Source organism: Arachis ipaensis, chromosome B4, assembly GCF_059453495.1.
Source record: "Arachis ipaensis isolate K30076 ecotype BB chromosome B4, ASM5945349v1, whole genome shotgun sequence".
Classification (NCBI taxonomy): Eukaryota; Viridiplantae; Streptophyta; class Magnoliopsida; order Fabales; family Fabaceae; genus Arachis; species Arachis ipaensis.
In genome coordinates this window covers 103,195,826-103,209,487 of record NC_142439.1, presented here as the reverse complement: position 1 = coordinate 103,209,487, position 13,662 = coordinate 103,195,826, and the positions used below count along the sequence as shown (strand labels likewise).

Here is a 13,662-nt window from a genome sequence, read left to right as displayed (position 1 = left end):
ATTTTATTTTACAAAAATATTCTAGGCATACGTGTATAAATGATACCTTATATGGATACAAGAATTGAGAAGACCCAATAAATATGTTTACCGGAAAATGAAAGCTAAATGACACAACTTCGCTGAGGTTTTCTGTCAAATTGTTTTTTAGCCACCACACCTCAAAATCACATATTTAAGAACCACACACAATATATTATATAGTAATTATTAAATTTACGTTCGCAATTGCTTCTCCCTTAACAAAGAATAAATTGCAGGAAAAAGGGAACTTAAAACTAAGAGTTATTCATTCTGGTGAAGTCATTGACTTCATTTGAAGCCAAAACCACACACAAACCAACAAGAAAACCTTAGCTACACTATGAGACATTAAAGGTTGAGTACCCTGCACTTCAAACCTTAACTATTATTAATTTATTATTATTCATTCCAAAAGAAAACTCTCTCCGTCCCCCTAACCCTTCACTTCCATAGTAAACTCCATGTAGCTTCCCTTATTCAATTCATACTATATAGCATCATCATCATCATCTCTTCAATTCATCCACATACCTTAATCTACCCTGGCTTCTTCTCTTCTTTGAGTTATTCCTCTAAGTTCCCTCAATATAATCGCAAAAATGGATCATCAGGGTCAGTGTTTGATGATGTGGACTAAGAGGAAGTACTCTAATAATCTTGTTACTACTATGCCAACAACAAACAACACTCTTGATATTGAAGAATCATGGGAAGAACAAGCTTTTGCAAAAGATGCAGCTGGTTACATATGGCCACCAAGATCATATTCTTGCAGCTTCTGTAGAAGAGAGTTCAGATCGGCTCAAGCTCTTGGTGGGCACATGAACGTTCATAGAAGAGATAGGGCAAGGTTAAAGCAGCAGCAGCAACCATCAAGCCCCATTAATAATGATCAAGAAATTGATGATTATTATGATGTCGAAGTTGAAGCTCATCATCATCATCCAGGTCAAAATAATAATCATCCTTTCACCTCTAATTTGGATTATCTTTATAATAGTAACCCTAGTAGTTATTATTATGATCCTGCTACTAATTGTTCATCATCATCAGTTAGTAAGTTCTTCAAAGAGGGACAAACCGTGATTCCGCTTCTTAATTCTTCTATTTTCCATGGGTGCCTTATGAGGAGTAGTAGTAAGAGTATTATTGTTTCCCCTCCTCATCACCATAGTTTGCCTCAAGATTTCAGATTTTTGGAAACTGTATGTGGTGGTGAAGAGAAAAGTGATGATGACATGGGTGTGAGATTAAGCTTGTTTGTTCATAGGGCTAAAGAGGAAGATATAAGTTCTTTCAAGAAGAGGAAAACAGATGATTCAACGATTCTGAAATCAAGTTCAGTAGTTGATGTTAATCATCATCATCATGTTGAATCACTCAACAAGTTTCAATTCAGCCCTAACTTCATTGAAGAGCTGGATCTGGAGCTGAGACTTGGTTATAGCAGCTCCCAGGTATATAGTAGCAAATAATTAATAATAACAATAATAATAATAATATACTTATTCTCGATGAATATAGTTTAATTTCTCCTCTTATATGTTTTTCACTCTTGTTGTTTAATTTGCTAATTACTTCTCTCAATTTGAATACCTTATTGTAAGAATCTTTTCATCAAGTTTGATTATTATTGGATCTGTGTCATGAGGATAATATAAGGAAATTTTGTAATCACACTTAAGTTTAATTTATACTCTTCTCATATAGGTGGATTATTTTTTGTTTTGAACAAAAGAACACACGAGGTTGTTGTAATTGATGGTTCCTTCGATTTTCACTAGGATCATGTAAAATAAAAAAAAAAATCATAACATACATACAAAAAATGATGAGATATTTTAATTTGAAATTGCACAACGTATTTTACTCATGCCTTTCTTAAGCCTAGCTAATAAGGAATCTTTCTAAAGATTGAAAGAGAACTTATTGTCACAAACTAGGCTTTCATTAGAGTTTAAGTCTCTAATTATTAGATTCATAGATTGCATGATAGAGAGATTTCATTCGTATATATATAAATGTTTATCTCTCAGAGAGACAGATAGAGAGATATTGTATATAATCTGTGTATAAAATAAAAGATGCAGATTATGCTGCTTATTTAACAAATATTTTTTAATATCAGAAATAAAAATAAAAAATACTACTAAATTATAAAAAAAATATGAATTTAATTTTAATAATAATTTTTAGATATTGTTTAAAACTGTTTAGCGACTATAATTAGTATAATTATGGGTATGATATAGACTCTTCCAAAATAAAACTGTGTATAAATATTGAGATTAGGGCATGATTGTGAGTATTTAAGAGTTGCATGGAACTTGATGAGCCCTTTTTCCTATTCAGTACCTCACTGACATTATTCTATGTATCAGACAGATAAGTTAGTAGTAAGTAACTCCATATATAAGAGTATAAGACACAGTGATTGAGCTTTTTTAAAAATTCAGAGAGTCAGATACATCCCAACATTGATTCCCTTTTCCTTTGTACTATCGTCATTACCGCCAGATTTGTTGAAGTTAGCATCTCCTTACACATACATCCACATATGCTTTTCATTCTCTGTGAAAATTGTTGTTTTGTTTCGTATATTAAATTCATCACATCAACCTTTTTATTATTAGAGAAATGTGAAATCTAGAAAAGTTTAATTTTGTTGAAACTAACATCTTTTAGGCATATAATCTGTTGAAAAATTTTTAGTTTTAACTGTTAATTTTATACTACTGAAACACTCATATTCTTACAATACCTGAACTTTTTTTCTAATTTATATATGCTTTTCATTTTATGCGAAAAAATGTTTATGTATACTACTTATGTTTGATACAAGTAATTGCTATAAAACTCCTTATTGCTAGATATATGGTTGAATTTAAAGTAATTTTGCTATAATTTGTGACTTATCAATTGATTAAACATTATTAATTAAAGTAAATTATTATTAATTCTTCTATAACACATACATATTAGATGTATGTATGTGCTCTAAAAATATTCAATAATTTTTCTTGAGATTCAACTCATATGTATCTGAACTGCATCAAATAATGAAAAAATGTACATTAATTCAACATAAAAGACAAAAATAAATATAAATTATAAAAATATGCCACCTACTGCGGAATCAATTGAGTTTAAAAATTGAGTATGATAATAGGCTTTGCTTTTTTATAATCACAAAGAGAATATTATGTTATCCCAACACGGGTAAGCAACAACTCGATTTTTGTTTCTTCTTTTGGATGTATGAATTAGGTGTGCACAGTGTACTTATGACAATCACTGAATAGTATTATTAAATAAGAATGTTGAAGAGTGAAATCCCAACTCCCCTATGAACCCTATGTAACCATAGCTAGTCAAATTTAAATTAAATTTGCAGCATAAATTATTCTGGGTACTTCCTTCCGATCGTTTACCTTTAAAAGAAGTTTGATGGAGCATCCTTTGAACTTAAATGCTTGTTTTCTTTGCCTTCCTTCACATTCTCCATACACATATTATGTCCTAGCTAGTTGGATATATATATATAACTTGCACAATTTTCTTTTATTGATTTACATTATTTCATTAAAGGGTGAAATTAGTTTGAATTTTAATATAATTTTTTCTTTCGCACGACCTCGAAGGATTAATTAGCTACATAGCTATCAAGGTATGATGAGATATGATGAGAGCGATCGGTATGAGAAATAATGTGTGCAATAGGAATATTTTATTAGAAAATTAGCATAATGATGCATATGCATGTAAGATTATTGAGTGAAGATCTAAATCCGATCTATGTGAAAACTGTTATATCTATAATGAGTTGGACGCTAATCAAACTCTAAAAAATGTGATATCTCCCATTTTATACTTTAACATGTATAAAACTATTTGCTTATAATTACTTTAACGAGGTAAATACTAATTCAATACCTCAAATATTTGGGTATTGATAAAATCATACTTGAATAATGTTATTAATAAAATAATCTTTAAAAGATTTTAAAAATTTAATAAGCGTGTCTTTAAACTCGTTAAAACACATTTTTAACGAAAAAGATGTTGACGTAGCTACTATTTTTTAATGATATGGCCTGTTTTTTTAACTAATTACTAAGTTATCTTTTATATTAATTTAACAATTACAAGCTAGAAACTTTCCAATTCTTTTGCTCTAATTTTTACTAAGTTACTCTTCTCCAAGTCCGTCTCTACAAAAGAGATTTGTCTCGTACCTTTTAGGTCCCTCCCTCGTCCTCTATTATTGTTCCAAGCACCACCACCACCGCCGGTCTAAAAACTAGAGCCTATCATTGTCGTCTGAAATCTATCTTATTAAAGGAACTGCCCCCATGGAAAAGTCGTTGACGAATTCAACAACACAGGAGCGAGGCTCGGAAGTCATTTGCCTATTGCGAAGATGAGGCAAAATATACGCAGCTGGGTTAGACTGCGAATGGGTATTGGAAGAATGAGTCACTGAATTGTCAACAGAATCTATCCAAGAAGTTCTCATAGTTGCAGAAAACGTTTTGTGAGTTTTGTTATGATATACAATCAAATACTGAACAAAACAAAAAAGAGACCAATGCTTCCCAATCTATAATCCTCTTAATGATTGTGCTTCTATTATACAATCTGATAAGCTAAACAATAAAATAAAACAAGACAAAAGTAAAAAAGTTCAGAAAGAGAAATCAAAAACAAAAATTAAAAAATAATAAAAAATCAGTTCAACACCCCAGAAATACAAATTCTATTCATTGGTATTCAGCAACCTCATAAATAAAAATTCAGTACAAGTCAGTTGTAATTTTGTTCACATTCAAAAGATGAAATGCGAAGAGAATTTACTGGAAGGAAGAGAAGCCAACAACGAAGTGGCTAACAATGGCGATGAAAAACGATCTTGCTGGAAGTGACGACGGTGACCAAACTATAATGATGACGATTCTATCTCTGATAATCTGCTGGACGGCAATGAAGACGATTCTCCTCTAACGCGACAATTCTGATTTTGACAATTCTCTTCAGGTGCGCGAAGACGATGTTCTTCTTGGATTGGGTCTCAGGCACGCAATAACGAATCTAGAGACATACTTGTCAATTTTTAAAATTTCTTAAAAATTCTTTTATTAATAACACTATTCAGATATCATTTTATTAGTGTCAAAATCTTTTAAATATCAAATTAATACTTATCTCTGCTTTAATTTATAGATTGAATTTAGGGTGCAATTATATTAAAGCTTGTGCACCCAAGTAGTTTATAGAAATTGATTGATGTTCATATACGCATCATATATATTCTTTGAATTAAAAGTTAAGTTTTCAATTAAATTAACTTTTCATTAGTTCATTTTATTAATTTTTAAATCTTAAATTTTAAATCCTAAATTTTAAATCTTAAATTTTAAACTCTAAACCTTTTAAAAACTAGGATTGAAAAAATTAATTTTAATATTTAAAAAAAAACTTGCCTAATATTTACTGATAAAATATTAGTTCTCTATAAACTAAATCATGGTTATTATGTCCGATAAGCATTGAGGTTATTGCGGTATGAATTTTTTATACGTTTTCAATTTTAATTTGAGCCTAGTTTAATCATCATAACCTTCATATGTGACTCATTACATTGCAATCAAATCAGATTAAGAGTTTAGTTGGAAGTGAACTTTTTAAATTAGTATACTTTAAAATATAAAGGAATTTAAAGTTGTAATTAGATTTTTTAATTTTAAAATATCTTATTTAGTCGAAGTAATTATATTAGTTGTATTTTTAAAATATTTTGATTCAAATATAGTTAAATTACTTTCATTTATTAAATATGTAGTTAATTTTATCATTTATTGTTTTTAAATGTTAATTAATGCAAATAAATTACTACAATAAATTACTGGAATAGTGACCGATTTAGCGACCGATTATGATGATTTCTAAAACCTTGGTCGCTAATTAGAAAATAGTAACCAATTTTAGCGACCAGTTTTAGTGACCAATTTTTGAACAAGGCCACCAAACCCTCACTAAAGAGTATCGATCACTAACATAATCGCTCGCTAAATGGTGACCAATTATACCATAGTTAATACTTCCAGAAAGGCACTAGACCCCTGATGAAGCAAAGAAGCATTTAAGATTCTGAAATTAAAACTTTTCAAAAGGATAAAATTAAAAACCAGAAGTGTCTTGATAAAAATTTATACTAGGACCATAAAGTTATAAGCCTTCAAGGTTTCTCCTAGTAGAACCACAAACAAGAGAGACCAGAGCAAAGAAGCAACAGCCCTAAGGAGAAAGAGAGTAGAATAATATTACAGCTAGGATTTACACTACAAGAAAAATACCCATTCAGCCACACTTTTTTTAAGCTACATTTGAAAAGCGTAGCCTATTCTATGAATAGGCTACGCTTTTCTCCGTGTTGCCTTTTTATATGAGAAAAGGATACACAATTGTGGCATCATTTAAAAAGTGTAGCCTTAGGTATTTTAGAAATCACTTATAAAACGTAGCCGTATCAAATGGGATGCTTTTAGAGAGTAGCCTATTTATTAAGTTTTGGGTGCGTTTTAAAAGTGATGTGTAATGTGTCTAGAGCAAAAAATTTGACACTTAGTAAATTTTTTCCCTCCTCTTAACTTTTTTCCCGGTGTAAAGCACACACACTCTGTAAGCTCACACTTAGTGAAAATTTTCATTCCCTCCAAAGCTCAGAAGTCACCCTTTCAGTAGAGAAGAAAACCCTCCAAGTCCAAAATACGGAGAAAACCCTTTCAGAAAGCCCTGCCTCTTGCACCGTGCGAAGATCGTGAAGCCTCACTGTCACGAAGATCATCGCACCCCAGTTCCCACTAACCACTCAGCGCCACACCATCGTGAACCCTCCTGCACTGATCGTCGTGCGCCGCCCATACCATCGTCGATCTCTGCGCTTCTCGTCGTCCTCTCTGTGCTTATGTCGTCGATTAGGTAAGTATTAATTTCCATTTGATTCTGAAATTTGAGGGGTCTAGGGTTCCGATTTTAGAAAACTATTGAGATCGATGTACCGAGTTATAAATTCCTCTTCTTTCTCTAAAGACTGTACCGAGTTGATATGAAGCCTTAACTTGGCAAGTCCATCTATGCAGAAATTCCCCTCTCTCCCAGTCTCTAGCTAAGAGGTCGCGAGATTCATCAATAAGAAGTCCATTGGGCTCAAGCTCTCTATCCGCCGAGTTGCTGATGCCCGAGGGGCTACTACGCTCACCGCGCACTTGCATCACCACCTGAGCTTCGCTACCGCTTCGGCTCTACGACCTCGCAAGGCGCTACTGTAGTGTAGTGCTCTTTGAGGCTGCCGCTTTCTCAATCGCTTGTTAATCAGAAACACAACAACTATGCTCTTATTTATTTCTTGTATTTCAATTAGAATGTTGAAATCTGATAGTAACCAAGTTGATGCATGAGCCAGATACACCATTTTGTTGCTGAAATCGTATTTGGGTCCGGTGACATTTTAGGTTGATTCCATCGAATACCCAATTCTGCATGCAAAATTATTGTCTTGTTGTTTAAAGTTCCAATCTTTATGGATTAATTGAAATGAGTTTTGGTGCTATTGCTATGTTAATTTTCATTTTTGCTTGATCCTAGCTCATTGTTAGTTCAGGAAATTGGTTCTAGGTTTGGAAATTTGAGCTTTGTGCTATAAAAATACTAGATTTGAAGCCTTAGAATCACCTAAATTCCATGTAAGTTAGGCTTTGTGTGTGATCCATTGGTCAATGGAGTAAAATTGATGATCTATTTAATCCTAAATTTGTGTTGAGAGGTTAGCTACTTGATTGTACATTATGAGATATATTGAAGCTTTGCAAGTAACTGCTTAAATGTGCTTTGTTATAAAGGGTTTTTGAATTGATGACATGGTATTCGTGATTGAAATCAAATAAGCTTTTAGTAGATTATCTTGTTACTAAAAATTGTTGATTTTTTGTGGCCCTCACCAATGTGAAAATAAATGGATTAAAGTAATTTATCTTATACTTTCTTGCATTTGTTGTGTATCTTGGTATGAGTTTCAACTAGTCCACCTGCTATTCCACTGTTGTGATGGCTTATAATAGGTTATATACTTATATATTTTATATTTATGGTCTGTGAGTGATTCAATACATCAAGAAAAAAATTATCTAAACTTTTATAAAGCTTATTACTTCCATGTCTAATCAATTAAGATTTGATTAACTTACAACAGTACAACAGAAGAGGTAAGACATTATACCGTTTACCCCAAAATATAGTTAGAATTTTATAATTTCTTTTTTTTATATATACATAAAATAAGAAGAACTGACGGCATTACTCAATATTTGCTTATTATTGTTTTATGATTTCATTGAGATGTTCCTATGTCTATTGCTTAAAAATCATAGACCAGAACACTGTAAACGGTTTTAAATGGGAGAAAAATAAAATCTTCAGAGGGTTGTAAATACAACTGATTATAACTGAATAAACTGATAAGCGCCACATGACCGAGTTACTTTGAGTTTAAGTTATAATTATGTGAAACTAAATTTTGTTATCTAGAATGTGTTCAGATGTGGCTAAAACTGACACTTGAACTGTAATTTGATTATTATGGTTTGTCTCCTCCAAAGTAGAACCAAATAATGTAACCTTTGGTTAATTTACTTCATTTTTCAATCTTATGTATCTGCAGCATCTAATTTGAACGAATGGATGGTACAACAAGTATCTAATTAACCAAATGATCTTATTTACTGAAATGTATCTAGTCTGCATTGGATGTACATTAGTAATCTGATTTAAAATTTGGGGTGCAATCACCATATATCAATATATCATCACCCTTTTCTTGCACCTGCTTTCAATATTGAACAATTAATTAATTTAGTGATTCAATGATGCCACCTTTAATTAGATGCAGCAGAGCAGAGGCCTCAGATGCTCAAATTGTACATCGATACATCTCTATTGTTTATTGAACAATAGTCCTGCATCTGTATGCTTTTTGTTTATTTATTCTAACTTCATATATTAATATAATTGATTTTCTTTAATTGTAATAGATGTGATCACTTTTACACGCTAAGGGTTTTAAATGGAATGATATTGCTTGGGATTTTTTCTTTCCTTCCAATGTACAGGCAACTTGTTAATACTAAAAAAAAAGAGGAGGTGAACATATTAGGAGTAAAAGGAAGAAGAAATGAATGACCAAGTGAATTTAAAATTTAAAAATTTCAATTCATGAAAATTAATTTCTGTGAGTAAATTTGGTTTCTTTCGCATTAGAATGTGAAACCAGTTTCTGCAAATTGGTTTATAGATATACACATTAAAAAATAGTGGTTTTGTAGAATCTTGTGTCTTTCAAGTTGGATTGATTGAAAATTTTTGGTACCCTTTCAAGCAGAATCTTACATCTCTAATTTATGTTGTTATTACTTGAGTTTTTTGTTTTAATTACTGTAGTTAACTTGTTATTACTGTGATTCTATTCTGTTGGTTGATTCTATTAATTGATTCATGTTCTTCTTATTTTTCTTTTTCCGTTTTTTTTGTTTTTACTATGATTTTCTATTTAGGTTGTTACTATGATTTATATACTGTAATTTTTCTTTTGCCATCATCTTCTAACTACTTCTCACTGCTCACCCAGCACCACCAGTGTCTGCTGTCTTTACTACCACTCCTCTGGTGTTATGAGTGGGAAGAAGCTTTGTGTAATGGTGTTATGTTTGTGTTGGGTTCATGAAGTGACAGCTTCTGTTACATATGATCACGAAGCAATTGTTATTAATGGGCAGAGAAAGATTCTGTCTATGATTTATTTCCTTATTAATTAAGATTAATACTCTATTGTTATTATACATAGCGATTAGTGCTGTCTCTTTTATATCACACGTAGAACACATCATATCACATTGATATAAATAAATTGCCAATATATACATATACTCAATTTCCTTCTTCCTCCTTCCCTTTTTTAGACCCATTATCTCAACATTTTCTTGTCTGTTCAATGAGTATTGGTGCTTTAATTATGTTATGCTGGTAGCAAAAATAATTTCTCTTGCCTTAATACTGCATTTTATCATATCCATTCTTTGTCTTCCCTTATTTGTAGATGTTTATTATTTGTTTTTAGAGCAAGAATAAAGTTGCTCCATTGATTACTTGAAATATATGAAGAACTTATTTATTTATTTTTATTTTTACTTCTTTTATTCATTTGATTATAGAAACATCATAAGTCAGTGCTCACCGCCACCCACCCAGCCTCTACCATCATCTTCTATCCGGATGGGGCTATTAGAGCAGAGGCTGTTGTGCCAAAACAGGAAGGGACTTGTCTAAGATATCTTTTATGCGTTGGTGCAATGCACAAGGGACTTGTCTGAGATATCTTGTGCCCAATGTTTGGCTATTTCAGTGAGCAACTTTCCCACATTTTGAGACAATCGTAAAGGCTATAGAGTGCTATATAGTTCTTGTTATGTTAGATATGAGCTTTACCCCTTTTTCTTCCCCCTTGATTCCGGTAATGCTGGTGCTTCCATGAAAACGATGAGAGCCATTGTGCATCCTTAGGCTCTGTTTGGATTGTGCACCCTTAGGCTCTGTTTGGAGTGCTCAGAATTTGTAATTTGTTGGTGATATTCCCAGCCATCATTAGAAATTAGTGATGGTGGGTAATATCCCATAAAATTTGTTTGATCATAAGATGAGTTGAACTTCATTTGAATTTTATAAAACAGAACACCAATAAAAATTGAAATTCATATCTCAGAGAAGAAAATTCTTAATCTAGACTTCTCACCCACTTAAGCATTGTTGTTCTAAATTAATCCCCGGCAACGGTGCCAAAAACTTGATGGGTGGAAATCAGATTCCACAAAAAACTCATCGGCAAGTGTACCGGGTCGCATCAAGTAGTAATAGCTCACTTAGAGTGAGGTCGATCCCACAGGGATTGATGGATCAAGCAACTTTAGTGAGTGATTAGTCTAGTCAAGCTAACATTGAAGTGAAATTGAAGCAACAGAATATAAATAGCAGTAAATTTAAAGTTGCAGAAAGTAAATGAGCAGAATCTTAAAGAGCAAGAAATATAAATTGACAGAATCTTAAATGGCAAGAAAGATGAATTGTATCAAATGTAAAGGGGGTAAAGGAGGCAATAGATCAATCAATCAGAACAATTGCATAAAATATAAATGTGCAGGAAAGTAAATCAAGCTCAATGTGAATGTGAAATTGCAGAAGAAGAGAATTTCTCAGAATTGCAGGAAGAGTAAATCAAGCTCAATGGAAAAGTTAAATTGCATAAGAACAGAATTGCAGATTTGTAGGAAAAGTAAATTTGGATCTCAACAATTTCAAATGTAAACTTGCAGAAAGTAAATTTGCAGGAAAGAAAAGTGTAGCAGAGAATTTCAGAAATTGAAAATTTGCATAAGCCAACTTGAATTCAATTGTAATAGAAATAAAAAATTGCAGAAAAGGGAAAAAAAGCTAAGCTCTCTACTAGAGCCTTCTACCCTACTCCTAATACTCTCTAGCAGAGCCAGCCTCCTTTCTAAAATGGAACAGATGCCTTTTTATAGGATTTTACAAAATTAAAATAAAATTGAAATTAAAAACAAATTACAATTAAATGAAATTCTTATTCTAACTATCTCTTGTGCCTTTGAGTGATGATAATGGATTTGCTTGCTTTGGATTTGAAGAGGAGTGGATCCGGATGGCTTGGTTCAAGTGGCATGGGTCAGGGTTGCTTGGTTCAATTTTCGTTGGAGGCATGATCCAGTGGAGCGCTCAGCGAGGATTATCAACATAGCGCTACATGCTCCTTGTGTGTCTCCCTTCGAGCCTTGGTTGATCCTCCTTGTGCCAATTTCCTTTTGCCCATAGCGCTCAGTTGGAAGTTGCAACGTAGCGCTCCCTTGGTGTGAGGTTCACTCTTCGAACCTTGGCTGTTTCACTTTGGGAGTACTGCACTGGTGCACGAATTGTAAATCACACTTTTCACAACTCGTACCACTAACCAGCAAGTGCACTGGGTCGTCCAAGTAACACCTTACGTGAGTAAGGGTCGATCCCACGGAGATTGTCGGCTTGAAGCAAGCTATGGTTATTTTGTAATTTTTAGTCAGGAAATTAATAATAAAAATGGTTGGGTTTATGAAGAGTAATTAACATAAAATAAATAATACTTGTTATGCAGTAATGGAGAACAGGTTGAGGTTCTGGAGATACTATGTCTTCCGAATCTCTGCTTTCCTACTGTCTTCTTCTTCACGCACGCAGGTCTCCTTCCATGGCAAGCTGTATGTTGGTGGATCACCGTTGTCAATGGCTACCAGCCGTCCTCTCAGTGAAAAGGGTCCATGTACATGGCTAATCATTTGTCGGTTCTCACTAATGTTGTTATAGGATCCATTGATCCTTTTGCACACTGTCACTGCGCGCATCATTCATGAGTTTGAAGCTCGTCACAGTCATCCCTTCCCAGATCCTACTCAGAATACCACAGACAAGGTTTAGACTTTCCGGATCTCAGGAATGCTGCCAATTGATTCTAGCTTATACCACGAAGACTCTGATCTCACAGATTTGAATGCTCTGTTGTCAGGAGATGCAATCAAACGTATGAGCCAGGAACTCAAGAGATACATACTTAATCTAAGGTAGAACGAACGTGGTTGTTAGGCACGCGTTCATAGGTTGAGAATGCTGATGAGTGTCACGGATCATCACATTCATCATGTTGAAGTGCAAGTGAATATCTTAGAATAGAAACACGCGTGATTGAATGAAAAGCAGTAGTAATTGCATTAATTCATCAAAACACAGCAGAGCTCCTCATCCCCAACCATGGAGTTTAGAGACTTATGCCATAGAAGATACAAATTCAGATGTAAAATGTCATGAGGTACATAGTAAGTCTCTAAAAGTAGCTTTTATACTAAACTAGTGACCTAGGTTTACAGAAAATGAGTAAACTAAGATAGATAGTGCAGAAATCCACTTCCAGAGCCCGCTTGATGTGTGCTTGGGCTAAGCATTGAGCTTTACACATGTAGAGACTTCTCTTGGAGTTAAACTCCAGGTTGCAGCTTATTTGTGGCGTTTAACTCTGGTTTGTAACCTGTTTCTGGCGTTTAACTTTAGAATAGGGCAGGAAGTTGGCGTTTAAACGCCAGTTTGCGTCGTCAAAACTCGGGCAAAGTATGGACTATTATATATTGCTGGAAAGCCCTGGATGTTTAATTTCCAACGCAATTGAGAGTGTGCCAATTGGGTTTCTGTAGCTCTAGAAAATCCATTTCGAGTGCAGGGAGTTTAGAATCCAACAGCATTTGCAATCCTTTTTCAGCTTCTGAATCAGATTTTTGCTCAAGTCCCTCAATTTCAGTCAAAAAATACTTGAAATCACAAAAAAACACACAAACTCATAGTAAAGTCTAGAAATGTGATTTTTTCATAAAAACTAATAAAAAAATTACTAAAAGTAGCTAAATCCTACTAAAAACTATATGAAATTACTCCCAAAAAGCGTATAAAATATCCGCTCATCACAACACCAAACTTAAACTGTTGCTTGTCATCAAGAAA

The 13,662-nt window shown here is 33.2% G+C and overlaps 1 protein-coding gene across 1 annotated transcript; it reads left to right on the top strand.

The window, feature by feature from the left end:
• The first annotated feature begins 252 nt into the window (after positions 1 to 252).
• LOC107637911 (uncharacterized) lies at positions 253 to 1,684 on the top strand. Its single transcript, XM_016341160.3, has one exon. It carries the CDS (start codon positions 624 to 626, stop codon positions 1,497 to 1,499), a length of 876 nt encoding a protein of 291 aa, XP_016196646.1. The 5' UTR covers positions 253 to 623; the 3' UTR covers positions 1,500 to 1,684.
• Positions 1,685 to 13,662: the final 11,978 nt, after the last annotated feature.

What these genes read in the sequence shown, in the direction of transcription:
- LOC107637911 (XM_016341160.3), top strand. Translation starts at nt 624, where the DNA reads ATGGATCATCAGGGTCAGTGTTTGATGATGTGGACTAAGAGGAAGTAC.